We start from the raw sequence: 13879 nt of genomic DNA on the forward strand, positions 1-13879 counted from the left end.
ACTGAGAAAACTGAAGTGTCATTAATAACAAAAAAAGTACATGTCATACAACTGGTTGCTGTAAAATGAGCGCCCATGACGACAAGTGTTATTCTTTACAACAACAAATTTGTAGAGCGTTACTAGTTTGGAATATATTTTAAACAAATATCTTATACTCACTATAGAAAGTAACCTATACAACATGTTGTTGTAATGAAACACAAGAAGGAAGTAATGTATAACAACTACATACTATATTTAAGAACTGTATATTATGGAAATATACAATAATAAAATTTATACACATACCTTTGTTCTTTATCTGCGCAAACATGACATACTAGTGTGTAATCCAACTAGTTTATGTGGTGGTGTACTCTTAACGTTTGTTACCAAAACTACTATGTAAGCGTTTGTCAAATGACTAATGCGCTAAACGTCATTACCATTGCGTTGTATTATGCATATTCCAATTCGAAGTATACACCAAGAGAACAAATAAAGTAAAGTATACATTATACATTTTTATTAACAAACGTAAAAAAGGATCCTTTTACAATATAGGTATATAATTAGATATAACGATACATACAGGTAGAGTAGATAATACTATCTACTTGGTATGCTTACATATACATACAAAAAAAACATGTATTACACATAATAAACATAAAACATAATACCTACTATATTTACAGCCTGTGATGACATACGACGAACTGATAGTCTCTTTTTACAAATAGACAGGGTACATGGCTACATAAGTCACTTGCCAGAATCAATTTAAATTTTGCACTTGTGTTTATTTTATATGCATAATAATGCTCGTCAAAGTAAACCGTTTCTGTTTCTTCAACTAGAAAATATATTTTTTCTTTGATATATAAGATTTTCTTAAGAATACAAAATGATGGTTGCTGATCATCACTTAAACTATCTATTAAGGTGAAATTTGTGTTTATGGAGTATCGATTTTCAAAAAATTGCACCCAAGTACAGGTAAAGATTTCCTCTACGTTCCTCAAATCATTTGGTATTATAAGATTTGCAAACATTTTGTGCAGATGTGCAACAGTTTCTTTTTTCAAATTTCCCATGCAACGTTTTGGTTCCGTGTTATATTTCAATGAAAGTAAATGAAAACTTAAACTCAATTGAAGTCTTTTCAAAATAGAATCTTCTATGTTAACTCTGCTACAAATGGAATTTGCAATTGCCTTTAAATTTTTGTGTTTTGCCTCAAATCGGATTGAAGAATAAAAAGGAAATGGCCCACAGTGTTTGAAAACTCGAGGGTAATGAGTGAGAATATGGTACTTAAATTTTAAGTGAGACTTACTAAACTCCAAATACAATTGATTGTGTTCCTCCACTATATTTGCAATTATAGCTGCACAATTAATTTGTAACTTTTTAGACGTAAGATAGTCAATTAATTTTCTTAATGATCGATACAATTTCCAAACACCAAAACCCTTCGGCACCAGATCTCCAATTATAACACCAAGATAACGTGTGAAGCACAGCATCTCAGCTGCTGACATTCGAAGGTGATTGTCGTTCAAGTGCATCATTTTAATTGGAGGGGGTACATTACTTTCGAATCCAAAATTAAAACATTTTATGCGATAATTTAGTGTTTCCAAAGAAAATAATTTTGCTTCTAAACACTTTCTCAAAATTAATACAATATCATATACACACACTCCTTCCAATACATCATGCATGATATCAACTGAAAAATTTGAAGCTAAGTGAAAATTTTTAACAGAGTGCCAAACACACATTTCTTTTACTCCATACTCGTAATTAGATGAGTCATTGAAATAGTTATCTACTGTTCTAATACTTTCTAAGTCCTCTTTACATTGCCTATCTCTTGCGAGTTTTGGAGATTTGCACAGCCGACAGCAGTAATGACTGGTAAAAGATTCTACTAACCCAAGCATGGTATTTTGACCTAAGTTGTCTCCAAGCAGTAAAGCCAATTGAAACTTAATTTTTTCACCGTTAATGACAATTCCGTGTGTACTCAAAGAGTTTAATTCGTCAATTATACATTTTAGTATTACCTTTTTTCCAAACAGCTTCAAATCTGTAGTTTTAAATAACATTGCGACAAAGATATTAGATAAGTTGGATTGTATGTCGGTAGGCAAACATGGTATACTATAGTAAATACCACCTAATTTATTACATCCTGAGTGAGATCCAAGAGGATTGCCAGTCTCGAACTCATCAAAATATAAAAATAGTGGGAGCACCATACAGTTGTCGTCGTGGACAATTAATTTTTCTTTCCAATGTGGACCCTGAATGTAGTTGCAAAATAAATTTTGTTCGTTTAATAACGCATTAACGTGGGCCTTTGTTTTTTGTAATACACCTGGAAGTTGAAAGAAAAGAGCCATAGTTTCTACCATAGAAATGTATCTCACGCAATGATTGATTGATTTAAGCGTAATTTTTCCAAAATGTTTTTTTCTACAAATTTTGGTACCCACCAAGTGTTTTTTTGGTTCTACAAAAAGTTTTTCATTTTTAAAATATTTAACGCATCTATATTCAGTAGAAAATGTAGACAAACAGTTATCAACTTCATTTAATAAATTCGTAATTTTCTGCTCATTCCCAACAATACCTAAAAAGGTGAGATTCTGTTTTATTATATTTACGAAAGATTTGAGAAGACTATGTACATCGTTGATGATGCGAATAACCTTATTTCTGGCCAACACACGATCACCATATAATTTAGAAACAAAGTAGGACGTGTTTTTCAAGATCATCTCTCTATAACTAAAGGCGCAAATATTATCGCTTTCAGAATTGCTTGATAGGCTGTCTATAACAGCTGATACGACGTCATTAGATAAACTATGACTTCTTTCGGTGTTAGGACTTTGGTTATTAAGTGGTTCTTCTACCGAAAAATCTCTATGTACACGAGAAAAATGTTTCCGAAATGATTTGCAAGAATTGAATTCTCTGTAACAATCTGATATTCCACACAAAATTGATTTTACATTTTTATGAAAAATTTCATAATGAGTTATAAACGCTGCAAGCGACTTATATTTCCCATGACACTGTTTACACACAATCATTTTAATTTTTTTAAAATAAGTAAGACAATTGGTAAATGTGATATTTACTCTGGTTTTATCTGTTATGTTGTGGAATCTATTAAAATAGCGTCTAGATCAGATTTTACGGAACTTACCGCTACAAAGTTTACATCAAACTCTGTGTGAATTCCGTAGATGTGTTTTTGTATATATGTAAAGCATTGCTGACTTTCAACGGGATATTTAGCATTTAAAGCAAAACAAGCTTTGAAACACAAATCCAATGCCTTCAGTAATGATTCCACTTCATATACATGGGCGTTTATTTTAACTAGATATTTAATGGGTTGTTCGATATCTCCTACTATGATGGCAGATGGTTGCTCTGTTAGTTTTAACCGCACACACTTCTGCTCCCTGGCTTCCAAAATTTGGGCATAATCGGCCTCCTCCTAATATCAAGGAAGATAATATTTAATAAAATAGGTATAACCTAACTATAGGTTTTGAACTTACCTTTATGTGCAGTATAAATGAATCCTTGATTTCGATTTTGGAGAAATTTGGCGTTTGTTTTCCTTTAATTTTTCGGTATATGTTGGGAAATATTAGAGGGAATAGAAGTAATGATAAATGTTCTTTAACACCTTGAAAATAAACGTTTAAGTGCACACTGCATTTAATCCTAATATATGCCTTACGATAAGATGCGGAGTCCAAATTATTAATGCTTTCTATTAATTGTTTGATTAAGGGACAGTTCTTCCTTTTTGCCAGAACTATTATAGCTTCACTGATATTCGTCCAATGTTCAAACAGTTTGTCCTTTTTATCGGGATGCAAACGATTAAAATCATCTTCCAACTAAAAAAGATGGGTTATATAATATTATTAGGTAGGTAATCCAAACTTACACTTACCAATAAAATTCCCGTTGGCAATTTTAAAGCAATAAATTTCTCAAAATAATCGAAGATTGAAATGCCAGATGTTATATTTGTTGCAAATCTAAAGGAATGACTCTTTTTCCAGTGCTCTTGGACCGTAGTAAATGGAGCATTATTGTACTCTAACCAACTGGCAGATTCCTCCGCACCTTCTTCAATTACACCTTGAAAGATATTCCTATACAGAAGTATGCAGATACTATTACGATCGAATCGGTATATATGGTTTGCTTATAGCTTACTTGGATTTGGCTGGTTGGGTTTGGTTTTTTTGGCTGGTGTGGATGGAATAATATCCAAACTTCTATATTTCCTCCTAGTGTTTATGTATTTGTCCCATAGCTTTCCATGGTTACCCACTGCTTTGCCTTCCATGTCCCTGTATCCCTGCACATAATAGATTCCAGCATTTTCCGTGGGAAAAGTCCTTTGAATTTCTTGAGCCAAATAAACAAAACGGTCCCTTTCAATCCTTTAACATTGTTGACATAAATAATGTCCTGTAAAGGACTTTTTACACACCTTTTGTCTGGATTATTCCTTAACTCATCATCAATAATTAGTTTTACTAATGCTCTTCGTTTAACAATTTTTTGTAGTGCGTATGTTTGTAGCAATTCTCTGCCCTCGTTGCAGTTTAGAATCGAATTTAAATCCTGCACAATTCAATAAAATGAAATAACACTAGTAGTACCTTTAATATACAATACCCGCTTTTGTTCTTGTGTGGTTGATTCGCCGTTGTCAAAAAATATTATTGAGCTAGCAGCGTCTGGATTTCCACTTTCTAAAAATTTAGAGTAAGTATAACTATAGATGAAACTGGTCGGAAAAAGCCAAAATTTATATATACAGGGCGTAATGAAGACATTGACCAAACTTTACAAGCGTCTTCATCCCCTTTGATCTAATCTACTTTCTATACCTAACTAATGAAAAACCACGACTTTTTTTACTATTTTCTAAATTAATAATTAGTGCTTGTTTTGGGGGCATACGCTGCGGATATCTCCCTTGATAAAGACGTCGAGGTAGGTTTGCATTTACATCTATCCATCCAGAAGTAAAATAAATATCGGGCATTTATCCGCAGTGAATCTCACTTTTCTCACAGAATTGATGCGTAGTGTGTTCAGACACCAGACAAAAGTAGCGTAAACCGTGCAGTTTTTGTTTGGTTTGTGAACACGTATACGCAAATTTTGCAATTACGTACAATTATTCTATACATATATATTTACTTGCCTAAAGATATAGTAGACAGATCTTCTGATCTCGGTTCAGCTTCAGATACGCCAGTATCTAATTCAATTTCGGCCAATTTAATCTAAAATAACAGAACAATTCATGTTTGTTGGAAAAAAAGTTCAATGCCGTTGCGGGGTTCCAAATATGCAAATTAAAAAAAAGCTTGAGCTAGGTAGCTATTGCGATCGACGCTTTTTGGACATGTCAATATTTCATCAAATGTCCACGTTTTAGATCATTTTAAGCAACTTTTAAGGAATAACATTTTTTGCTGCCTGTCTGTGTATCTATGTATGATGGCAATTTTCCAAGATAACGGCCCGACGGATTTTGCTGAAATTTTGGATTTGCATATTTGGAACCCTGCAACGGCATTGAACTTCTTTTTCAACAAGTAACCCACATTTTTATGAAGGTAATCGAAAGAAGTTATTTTTGTGTGTACACCCTCCAAAAATTGTGCCTGGTTTTATTACAAAAAATAGACAAAAAATGTCAAAGTTAAAACCAGGTGCCAAATTCGTGACAGAACAGCTTCCTAGCCCAAACATAAATTTTTGTAGGGTGTACTCAGAAAAAGAAAGCCTTTCGAGTAGTTTAATAAAGATTTTGCGTTGCTATTTAAAAAAATTGTACGGCGTCACGATGCGGCGCTAAAACTCAAAAATAAAAAAATATGTTCGGCAGTCTTACAGACTTTATTTTATACCTAATGTGCTTGCTAAAATTTTAACAAAATCAAAAAAACACTGTTTAATTTTTTTAACTTTGACATTTTTTATGTTTTTTTTTATAATAAAACCTAGCACAAGCTAGGAAGCTAAAAACAAAATCTTTTTTTCGGTAAAACAGTGATTTTGATTTGTGTAAAACTACAAACATTTTGATTTGTAAAACCTACAAACATTTTGATTTGAATTAGGAAGCTGTTCTGTCAAGAATTTGGCATCTGGTTTTTTTTAATTACCTACACATGCCTACTTTTTCTTTACAAAAACACATGTTAGCTATACACACTGCGTAGACGAAGTGTGATGTTCGGTAAAGTCATGTGTAAGAACTCGTCAATTACTTACAAATAAGGGATTGATCATTTTTTCCCGTGACCCTTCTACCATCACAAACTATCGGTGTACTTAATATATAACATATAACAATTGTTGAACAAAAATTCTATACCTACAATATGAGTAATTTTTATTCGTATAGAACTCTATTTGTTCAAAAGTTGTTTAAACGTAATCATCATAACAAAAAAAACATACCGTTTTCCAGATTTCCAAATTTTCGGTTAACTTTAGTCGGAGCCCTATCTGGGGAACCAATTTTTCAATGTCCCTCTCCTTTAATTTTAATAAAACGCTCTCGTCGATGCAATTTTCTAGAAAGAAACACTCATTACCTCCATGCTTTTACAGATTTGCCGCTAGACAAGTAGCAATGAATATCATATCAATCTCATAATGAAGCAACTACATGAAATTTTGCAGATGATGCTGCCGCCAAGTTATACAGGGTGGTTCAGACCACTTGTCCACATGTTTTATAGCTCGGGGGCTTAAAATTTTTTACCAAATAGACTAGCACTAGTGGATCTTACTAATATTTTGTCTGTGCTAATATTATTGTTCTCTATCGAATGACCGGGAAATTGGATCCTCCTAATCCTCACCGGGGGGGTTAAGGTATACTTTCAAATAGTAACCCACATTTTTATATCTTTTTGTCTATTGAATGTTTTAAATTACAATTTTCTTAATTTTAATATTATCACAGACAATTTTTATCTGTTATATTATTTATTGCCATGAACTGAGTAGATGGGGGTCTACACTACTTCTTTTATGATGTTTTATAGTTTTTTGCAGTGAAATGATTTTTTTCTAAACATAAGGCCAAAACTTTCATACATTTTTGAGTAGAATCGAGATATGCAATAAAAAATGGGGGTTATCGTTTGATATTACAAAGTGGGTTCCAATTCGTTTAATAGAGCACAACAATAGGTATTAGTAACATCCCTGGGCTGTTAATAATTCTTAGGTCCCTGAGTTATGAAAGGAATGGACGGGTGGTCTGAACCACCCTGTATACCGCTACTATGTTGCCCTTATGCAGAAGTGTATTGAATAATTCTAAATAATTAGGTAAACAGAAATTAAACATAATCAAGAATTGAATTTAGTAGTGAAATTCCGTTAAGTTACTTTTTCATTGGTATAAAAACTAAGCGAAAACTACACGACTGCATAAGCAAAAATTATGTTAAAACGTTTAAAGATAGAAATATTACGATACTCATTCCACTTATATGATTTTTCATTCGCTATATCACTGAAATTAATGCTTACCTTACCTTGAAAAACTCCAATTAATGACTCTAGTCCCCAATGCGTTAATAGCATTTCCATTAGGATAGGTAAATTTATCAGGATCACGGTTATATCGTGTACAGGATACGGATACAGAACCACATAACACAAACGCACAATACACCTTAATAGTTTAAATGAGCGCTGACGCCTGTTCGAATGTGTACCTAATCTTAAAAAGTGCTTACCTACTGGTAACTAAATCATTTTCTGCAATGTGTACCATTCCTACGATTTAGAATACACTTGTTGTTGTATGTACAGAGTACAAGGAATGTAACAGTGGCGACTATTGTTTAGTATAAAATGCAAAACTGATGGGTATTGTCTAGTTATTAAAAGGGTAATATTAAGCTTTTTGTACGAATTAAATAACAACCAACACACGTCATGGTCTTAAAAATTGTTGTATGAGATATTTTATTTAAACTACAACGGTGGTTGTTATATGCAATATACTGTAATTGTCTTTATGTTACCACATTGCTTAATACAGTATGTGCGCAGTTATCTATCGAAAAATGTTGCTCTATTGCATGACTACCAGAAATTAACAAATACTTTAAGCCTCTTATACAATACAATTTAGTTAATACACAAAGATTTTGTATTAATTTAAGGGATCATTTTTCTGAGTGTACATTGCTTTATTTGTAGATGATATAATATTTAACATAATATTGGAAATTATAGTATTAAAAAATCAAGGCGTATACTTTTTTGTTCAAAACCTACAATCTGTAAGCTACGTACCAAACTTGATTGCATATGAAGTTAATCCAAATGCATTAGGACCATTCTCCATAATTTCTATAGAAGACATTGTTGGTCCTCCTATGACTCTGATAAAGACAGCAAAAGGTAAAGCTATGATTCGTTTGAAAGAATATTACAAACTAGCTCCATAATTCTTAAATTCTTAAAATAAAGCATAACAGCATATTATTCTTAATTTCACACTGTAAATATTGAGAAAACATTTTTGAAAAATTTAGATATAACCACCATTTTATGCATCTTTTACAAAACATCGTATACTTACTTCCGCAGTAACATTGTACACGTACCTACTTAGACTATACCTACAGATACAGTTGAACGATTTACAAACGGTTTCTATCAATGGATCAATCCAACTCTTGTAATCGCGACCCTTATTCGCCGTATACAAATGACTATGTGGCTGTGGATTACGGAAATATTTTTAATTCCATTCAAAACTTGCCTGTAAGTGTAAACAATGAAGGTAGAGAGAGTAATTACAATTTGGGGTCTCCTGATGGTGAAACGATACTGGACATATCTGGTTGCGAAGATCAACCCATACAGGATTTAACAAAATTGTTGAAGGAATGGAAACAAGAATTTCTTTTGGAGCATTTTGTTCGTAAGTCCTTTTGAATCCATCTTTTAATAAAACTCATAAATGTTTTATTTGTTTTAGAACAAAAAGTATTTGTCGATGTGTTGAAGGTTATTAAATCTCATCACCTTGAACGCCTTTTGAAAGATTTCGAAATTGGAATACAAATTGTTTTCGAACACAATTTAGAACAGTGGAGACAGTCCATGGGAGCACCATTACTTTATAGTGGAAATACTTCAACACTAACTTCACCATTATCCCCAACTTCATCGTGTAGTTCCTCCAGGGCGTCATCACCCGCTCACGACTCGCGTGTAACACCCTACTGCAAAGAACAACCGGACAGTCAACCAAATATACCTTTATCGACTATATTAAATGAAACAACTAAAGGTGTTATGCTTACTGACTTTTATAATAAGTTTTCGAAACTACAAGAAGAACAGCGTACAATATTAATAACTTTAGTCGCACAATTTCATGAAGATAAAGGCATAGCGATGACCCTTGCAGGAAGTTACAGATTGGAACGAGAAATTTTGGAAAGATTTCCAACTGAGAGACTGGTAGGTAGATGAAATTTAAAGTTTTATATTTTTTCACCCTCATGTTTTATTTTAGGAATACTATCGTTCGAATAAACGAGGACGAATATATAATAAATTCTGTAATTTGAAGAAGTCTGTGGGAACTGCAATTGGAAAATATGTATCAAACACCAAATCCAAAAACCAGCCTGAAAAGAAGTACAGATTAGAAAAAAACTTTGGTAATATAATTGAATATCAATTAAAATAGTTATTTGTACAACTAGTTTTAAACGTAATACTTTTTTTCATGAATTTGCACTAACGAGGACGAAGCCCTAGTTAATCAAGCACATAAGGAAAAAAAGACTCTATTAAGACGTGTTGTAAACGAACTAAATTCTCAAAAATTGATAGATAAGACTAATCGCCATGGAAACGCATAGTAAAAATCGCGAAAAAATAGTATATTGTGTATCTAGTAGTATAAGCAATACATTCCTGGATGCCAAGTAAATTGTTAGCCGAGACTAACAAGCATTGGAGTCCGGGATTGTGCTTTTATACTACGTGGTACACAAACTACTGTTTCTGAAATCGCAATCAACATTATCATAAACTAAGGAACTCTTGTAAATGCATAACAATTTTTGGTTACCATCTTATTGCCTATGAAATCGTTTCCTTGACAACTGTGTTTGACATATTTTGATGGCGTAGGCCGGCAAAAATTTTCCCGGACTACTTTTGGTCCAGGAAAGTTCGTTGCTGCTGACGTATTTTGAGGTCTGAATTTGCTCCAAGAAAGTAGGCGTTCTCGAGCGATTTCAGAAATTTGTCTGACGCTGTCAACGTCTAAAATGTCAAACTTTAATGGCATGAAATGGGCTGAGAAATGTCATGTTTTACTGACGTTTGAAGAAAAACTTAATTAACACATGTACTACATACCTATATGGTCACCATTTTAGAGCCAGAAACTGACGGCGAAGCCTGCCTTAGAGCCTTGAAGTACGACAATTTATCAAGTGAGCAAATTGATAGCACTTGGAAAGCTTGCAGCCAGTATCGGCTGCATGACATAAAAACTTTTGGGGATACTGGTGCAATAATCGATAAATGGTCGTTGTATAAAAGTCCTTCGGGCTTTCGACTGGTATGTTTTGATTAAAGCACATACTGCAATCTAGGTACTTACTCGTTTTTATTTATAGATCGACATGGACTTCACGGTAGCCTTCTCTAATGGAGAGGGTCTACTAGACAACTGGGAGAAATGTTACGATAAAATCTTGACATTTTTATTCACGGATAGTAATTTAAAAGACAAAAACTTAAAACTAATTTTGGAAGAAATAAGAAAAACCGGCAGCTTGTCTGAAAGTGAGTGTAACTAGGAAGAATGATTTCGCGTTAAGTATTAATTTTGCAGATTCAAGAACAGCATCACTTTTGTGGGCTCTGCATGGGTACTTTGTGCCCACAAATAAATCGGTCAAGAAAGACGAGACTGGAAAGAACCAAACAATAAAATTTACAATCAAAGATTCCCAGGAATCTTTCCTGTTCTTAGGGAAGTCCTTCCAAGAGGTGGAGGACCACTTGAATCATTTAGGGCAGAGAATGGTCAGCATTCAGCCGTTTGTATATTGTATAGGGGATGATATACTTTCAATCACGGACATTTTCATTTATTTTGATAACATACGATATAAATTTTTTAGTGTGTTACGGGCGGTGGATATATGTTTTAAAATATTTTATTTATTTGATCTGGAATTCCCGTTAGCATCTTCGATGTTTTACTGTTTTTTGGAATCTTTTTTTTTTAAAATGAAATCTAAACAAACCTTTTCCAAAGTATTTATTTTAAATGAATACTTGGAGTCCTCGTTGGAGTCACACGAATGACTGGAGTTATATCTATGTTTTTAGGAATTATTTTAGTTGTTTATATACCTACATAATGTATATAAAAATTATAAAATTATAAAAAAATATTTTAGTTTAAAAATAAAGGGCACAAAAATTTTTTTTCTTATGCCTATAACTAATAAGATTCATTACACCAATTACTAATGTTTGTTGAGTGTACGTAAAACATTTATTACATCAACGAATTAAACTTATTGAATAAACGACAGTAATTGTTATATTAGCGAATAGTATTCATTTCATCAATTACTAATATTCGTTAAGTCTATGTAAGGTATACATAGAAACAATAACCTTAGTGGTTAAACAATGTATGATGATCGTTACGTCAATGATATGATCGGTTGAATATATAAAATGAAGTTCTTCATTATAATGATCTATGTTTGTTGGTCCAATAAACTCTTAATTGTTTAATGAATGCATTTATCAAACAATGAAAAGTTTTTCGTTAACGGAAAGAAATCGTTCGTTGGACCAATTTTAATGCAATTTTACATCAATTCAACAAACTTTTTTATTGTATTTATGCCTTTTTTTGGTTCAGTGTAGTAGGTATCTATTGTAGAAATGAAATAAAAAATGGGCACCTTTTGGTAGTTGATCGCTTTAACTCCCGCCTGATTACAAGCTCACAGAGTTTATTTCGCATAAACTGTTTTCCCTCACCATAGCTTGCTATCACCAACTTCCCCTCCTCACAGTCTAAAGCTTCTAGAATGTCCTGTAAATAATTAAATAATAAAATCCATAAGTTAGGCAATATAATGAACTTACGGATGTTATTACGTTGGGATTACATTCAAATGGTGTGCCAAGTGCGGCACGTTGAGTATAAATGAATGTACTTTCTTTCAGCTCATCTTTAAATTAAAATCTTATAATTGGTAAATTGGTCTATAAATTATATAACTACCTAAAGGCAGAAGTGAGGAAGATGTTGACCCAGACGGAGCTGGAGATGCAGTTAAAGTAGAACTTATATCTGTGGAGATATCGTCACCTCCACCACCAGGGGACTCCAATGAATCTACGTATATTAGCTCATTCTCTTTTGATGCCTGTAGCAAATAAGAAATTTAAAAATACAATACAAGCAAGTGAAATACTTATTCGAACCTCATTAATTAAAAAAGTTTGGTATTTGTTCCAAAATTTAATTCTTATTCCAAATGTCGGAATGAGCTCTTTGAGATTCTCCAAATTTAGGCAAAGAAAAACGTCGCGATCAACTTGTTGTTCTGGAAATATAAAGCAGATAAATACATGCCGCACAGTAGGTACAACGCAATCTATTTAATCTTTTCTTATAATTTGATTTTTTTCAATTTAATTGTTTTGCTTTATTAGGATTGCGTAATGTAATGAAATATTATAAAAAATAAGTCAAACATTAAAATACATTACCATCGTTTAGCGTTTATGAGTATGGCGGAAGCGGAGGTGTAGGAAAAATGCACAAAAGAAAAATTGAAATACCTAAAGCAAAATACTTACCGTGAAATGACTCCACAAGATCTGTAAATCCCCATTCTAATAATTTGGTTTTCACAAACTCGTCCATCTTACCTAGGTACAAGCGTTTTTTTTTTGGATTAAGTATGCTCTTACAGTTAAACACAACACTGACGCAGTAACGACCATGTAAAAGGACGTGGAATTGCTTGGTTTAGCGCTTTCTAAGTACAACACAGTAGTAACTGATTATACAATTTGCAGCTTCGTATGTCGAGCTTGCAGTAAAAAGTGCTGCAAGTTTTGTGAAGGCTTTTTATTTATAAGCAAAACTATTTGCATAAATTGCGTTAATATATTAAATAAAGAGAGTATTGTTATTAGATATATTGCAGAGGAATTCACCGAAGTAAGAACACTAAAATAATGGGCGAACTTTTCTTGCAAAAACCTTAATTTTTTTTAAAGACGAATGTTTGCAAGATAATATGAAATATTACTGTTTGAAAATGTATTTCTTCTTACAAATTTTTGAAATTTCATACGCAATATCACTCGGGCAATTTTGCAAAAAAAATTTATAGTCATGTTTTTTCAGTGTACAGAGTTTATTAAAAGAGATAGGCAAAAATTGTTTATACAAAAGTTGCGTGTTTTTTTCTGTAATATATTTTCAACATATCGACAAAAAACAAATGAGCATCGTAATGTTAAAAAAAAGAACAAATTCCCTTAAATGGAACACTATATTTTTACTCAGGGTGAAATCCCTTTTCATCCTGATTCCAAAAATGTATAGTTTGCCGGTATTTCATTCGGCCTTTTTTTTTAAATATTTGAAGTTTATTATTCAAAAAATGCAGCAAGAGTTTTTGAAACACTGTCATGCATTGGAATGGGAAAAATTTGTTATATACTGAGATAATATATTGTTAAAAATTGTTATAGAATGTAAAAATTAATAATTCGAAAATTTATA

At 32.5% G+C, this 13879-nt stretch overlaps 3 protein-coding genes across 3 annotated transcripts; 1 reads left to right on the forward strand and 2 right to left on the reverse strand.

The window, feature by feature from the left end:
* Positions 1 to 3140: 3140 nt before the first annotated feature.
* Positions 3141 to 7798, reverse strand: LOC116160381. Its single transcript, XM_031473570.1, has 10 exons — positions 7602 to 7798; positions 6511 to 6626; positions 5243 to 5324; positions 4708 to 4784; positions 4520 to 4653; positions 4240 to 4469; positions 3971 to 4161; positions 3752 to 3914; positions 3567 to 3697; positions 3141 to 3502 (listed from the first exon to the last, which is right to left on the reverse strand). The coding sequence occupies exons 1-10, from the start codon at positions 7654 to 7656 to the stop codon at positions 3152 to 3154; spliced, it is 1530 nt and encodes a 509-aa protein (XP_031329430.1). The 5' UTR covers positions 7657 to 7798; the 3' UTR covers positions 3141 to 3151.
* A 941-nt stretch (positions 7799 to 8739) lies between these two features.
* On the forward strand, positions 8740 to 11457 carry LOC116158587. Its single transcript, XM_031471398.1, has 7 exons — positions 8740 to 9004; positions 9062 to 9549; positions 9605 to 9752; positions 10482 to 10666; positions 10725 to 10893; positions 10943 to 11247; positions 11446 to 11457. Exons 1-7 carry the CDS (start codon positions 8740 to 8742, stop codon positions 11455 to 11457), a joined length of 1572 nt encoding a protein of 523 aa, XP_031327258.1.
* Positions 11458 to 12004: 547 nt separating this feature from the next.
* On the reverse strand, positions 12005 to 13473 carry LOC116158594. The gene is made up of 5 exons (XM_031471407.1): positions 12943 to 13473; positions 12565 to 12686; positions 12362 to 12506; positions 12223 to 12308; positions 12005 to 12169 (listed from the first exon to the last, which is right to left on the reverse strand). Exons 1-5 carry the CDS (start codon positions 13007 to 13009, stop codon positions 12005 to 12007), a joined length of 585 nt encoding a protein of 194 aa, XP_031327267.1. The 5' UTR covers positions 13010 to 13473.
* Between the last annotated feature and the right edge of the window lie 406 nt (positions 13474 to 13879).

The sequence above is a fragment of the Photinus pyralis genome, unplaced genomic scaffold, assembly GCF_008802855.1.
Source record: "Photinus pyralis isolate 1611_PpyrPB1 unplaced genomic scaffold, Ppyr1.3 Ppyr1.4_LG1, whole genome shotgun sequence".
NCBI classification, from domain to species: domain Eukaryota; kingdom Metazoa; phylum Arthropoda; class Insecta; order Coleoptera; family Lampyridae; genus Photinus; species Photinus pyralis.

Coding starts and splice junctions, on each gene's coding strand:
- LOC116160381 (XM_031473570.1), bottom strand. CDS start 7,656: ATGGAAATGCTATTAACGCATTGGGGACTAGAGTCATTAATTGGAGTT. Junction 4,785..5,242: donor TCTGTCTACTATATCTTTAG/GCAAGTAAATAT, acceptor CTAAATTTTTAG/AAAGTGGAAATCCAGACGCT. Junction 4,162..4,239: donor ACCCAACCAGCCAAATCCAA/GTAAGCTATAAG, acceptor ATATCTTTCAAG/GTGTAATTGAAGAAGGTGCG.
- LOC116158587 (XM_031471398.1), top strand. CDS start 8,740: ATGGATCAATCCAACTCTTGTAATCGCGACCCTTATTCGCCGTATACA. Junction 9,550..9,604: donor GATTTCCAACTGAGAGACTG/GTAGGTAGATGA, acceptor GTTTTATTTTAG/GAATACTATCGTTCGAATAA. Junction 9,753..10,481: donor CAGATTAGAAAAAAACTTTG/GTAATATAATTG, acceptor TCACCATTTTAG/AGCCAGAAACTGACGGCGAA.
- LOC116158594 (XM_031471407.1), bottom strand. CDS start 13,009: ATGGACGAGTTTGTGAAAACCAAATTATTAGAATGGGGATTTACAGAT. Junction 12,309..12,361: donor TTCCTCACTTCTGCCTTTAG/GTAGTTATATAA, acceptor TTTAATTTAAAG/ATGAGCTGAAAGAAAGTACA. Junction 12,170..12,222: donor ATCCCAACGTAATAACATCC/GTAAGTTCATTA, acceptor AATTATTTACAG/GACATTCTAGAAGCTTTAGA.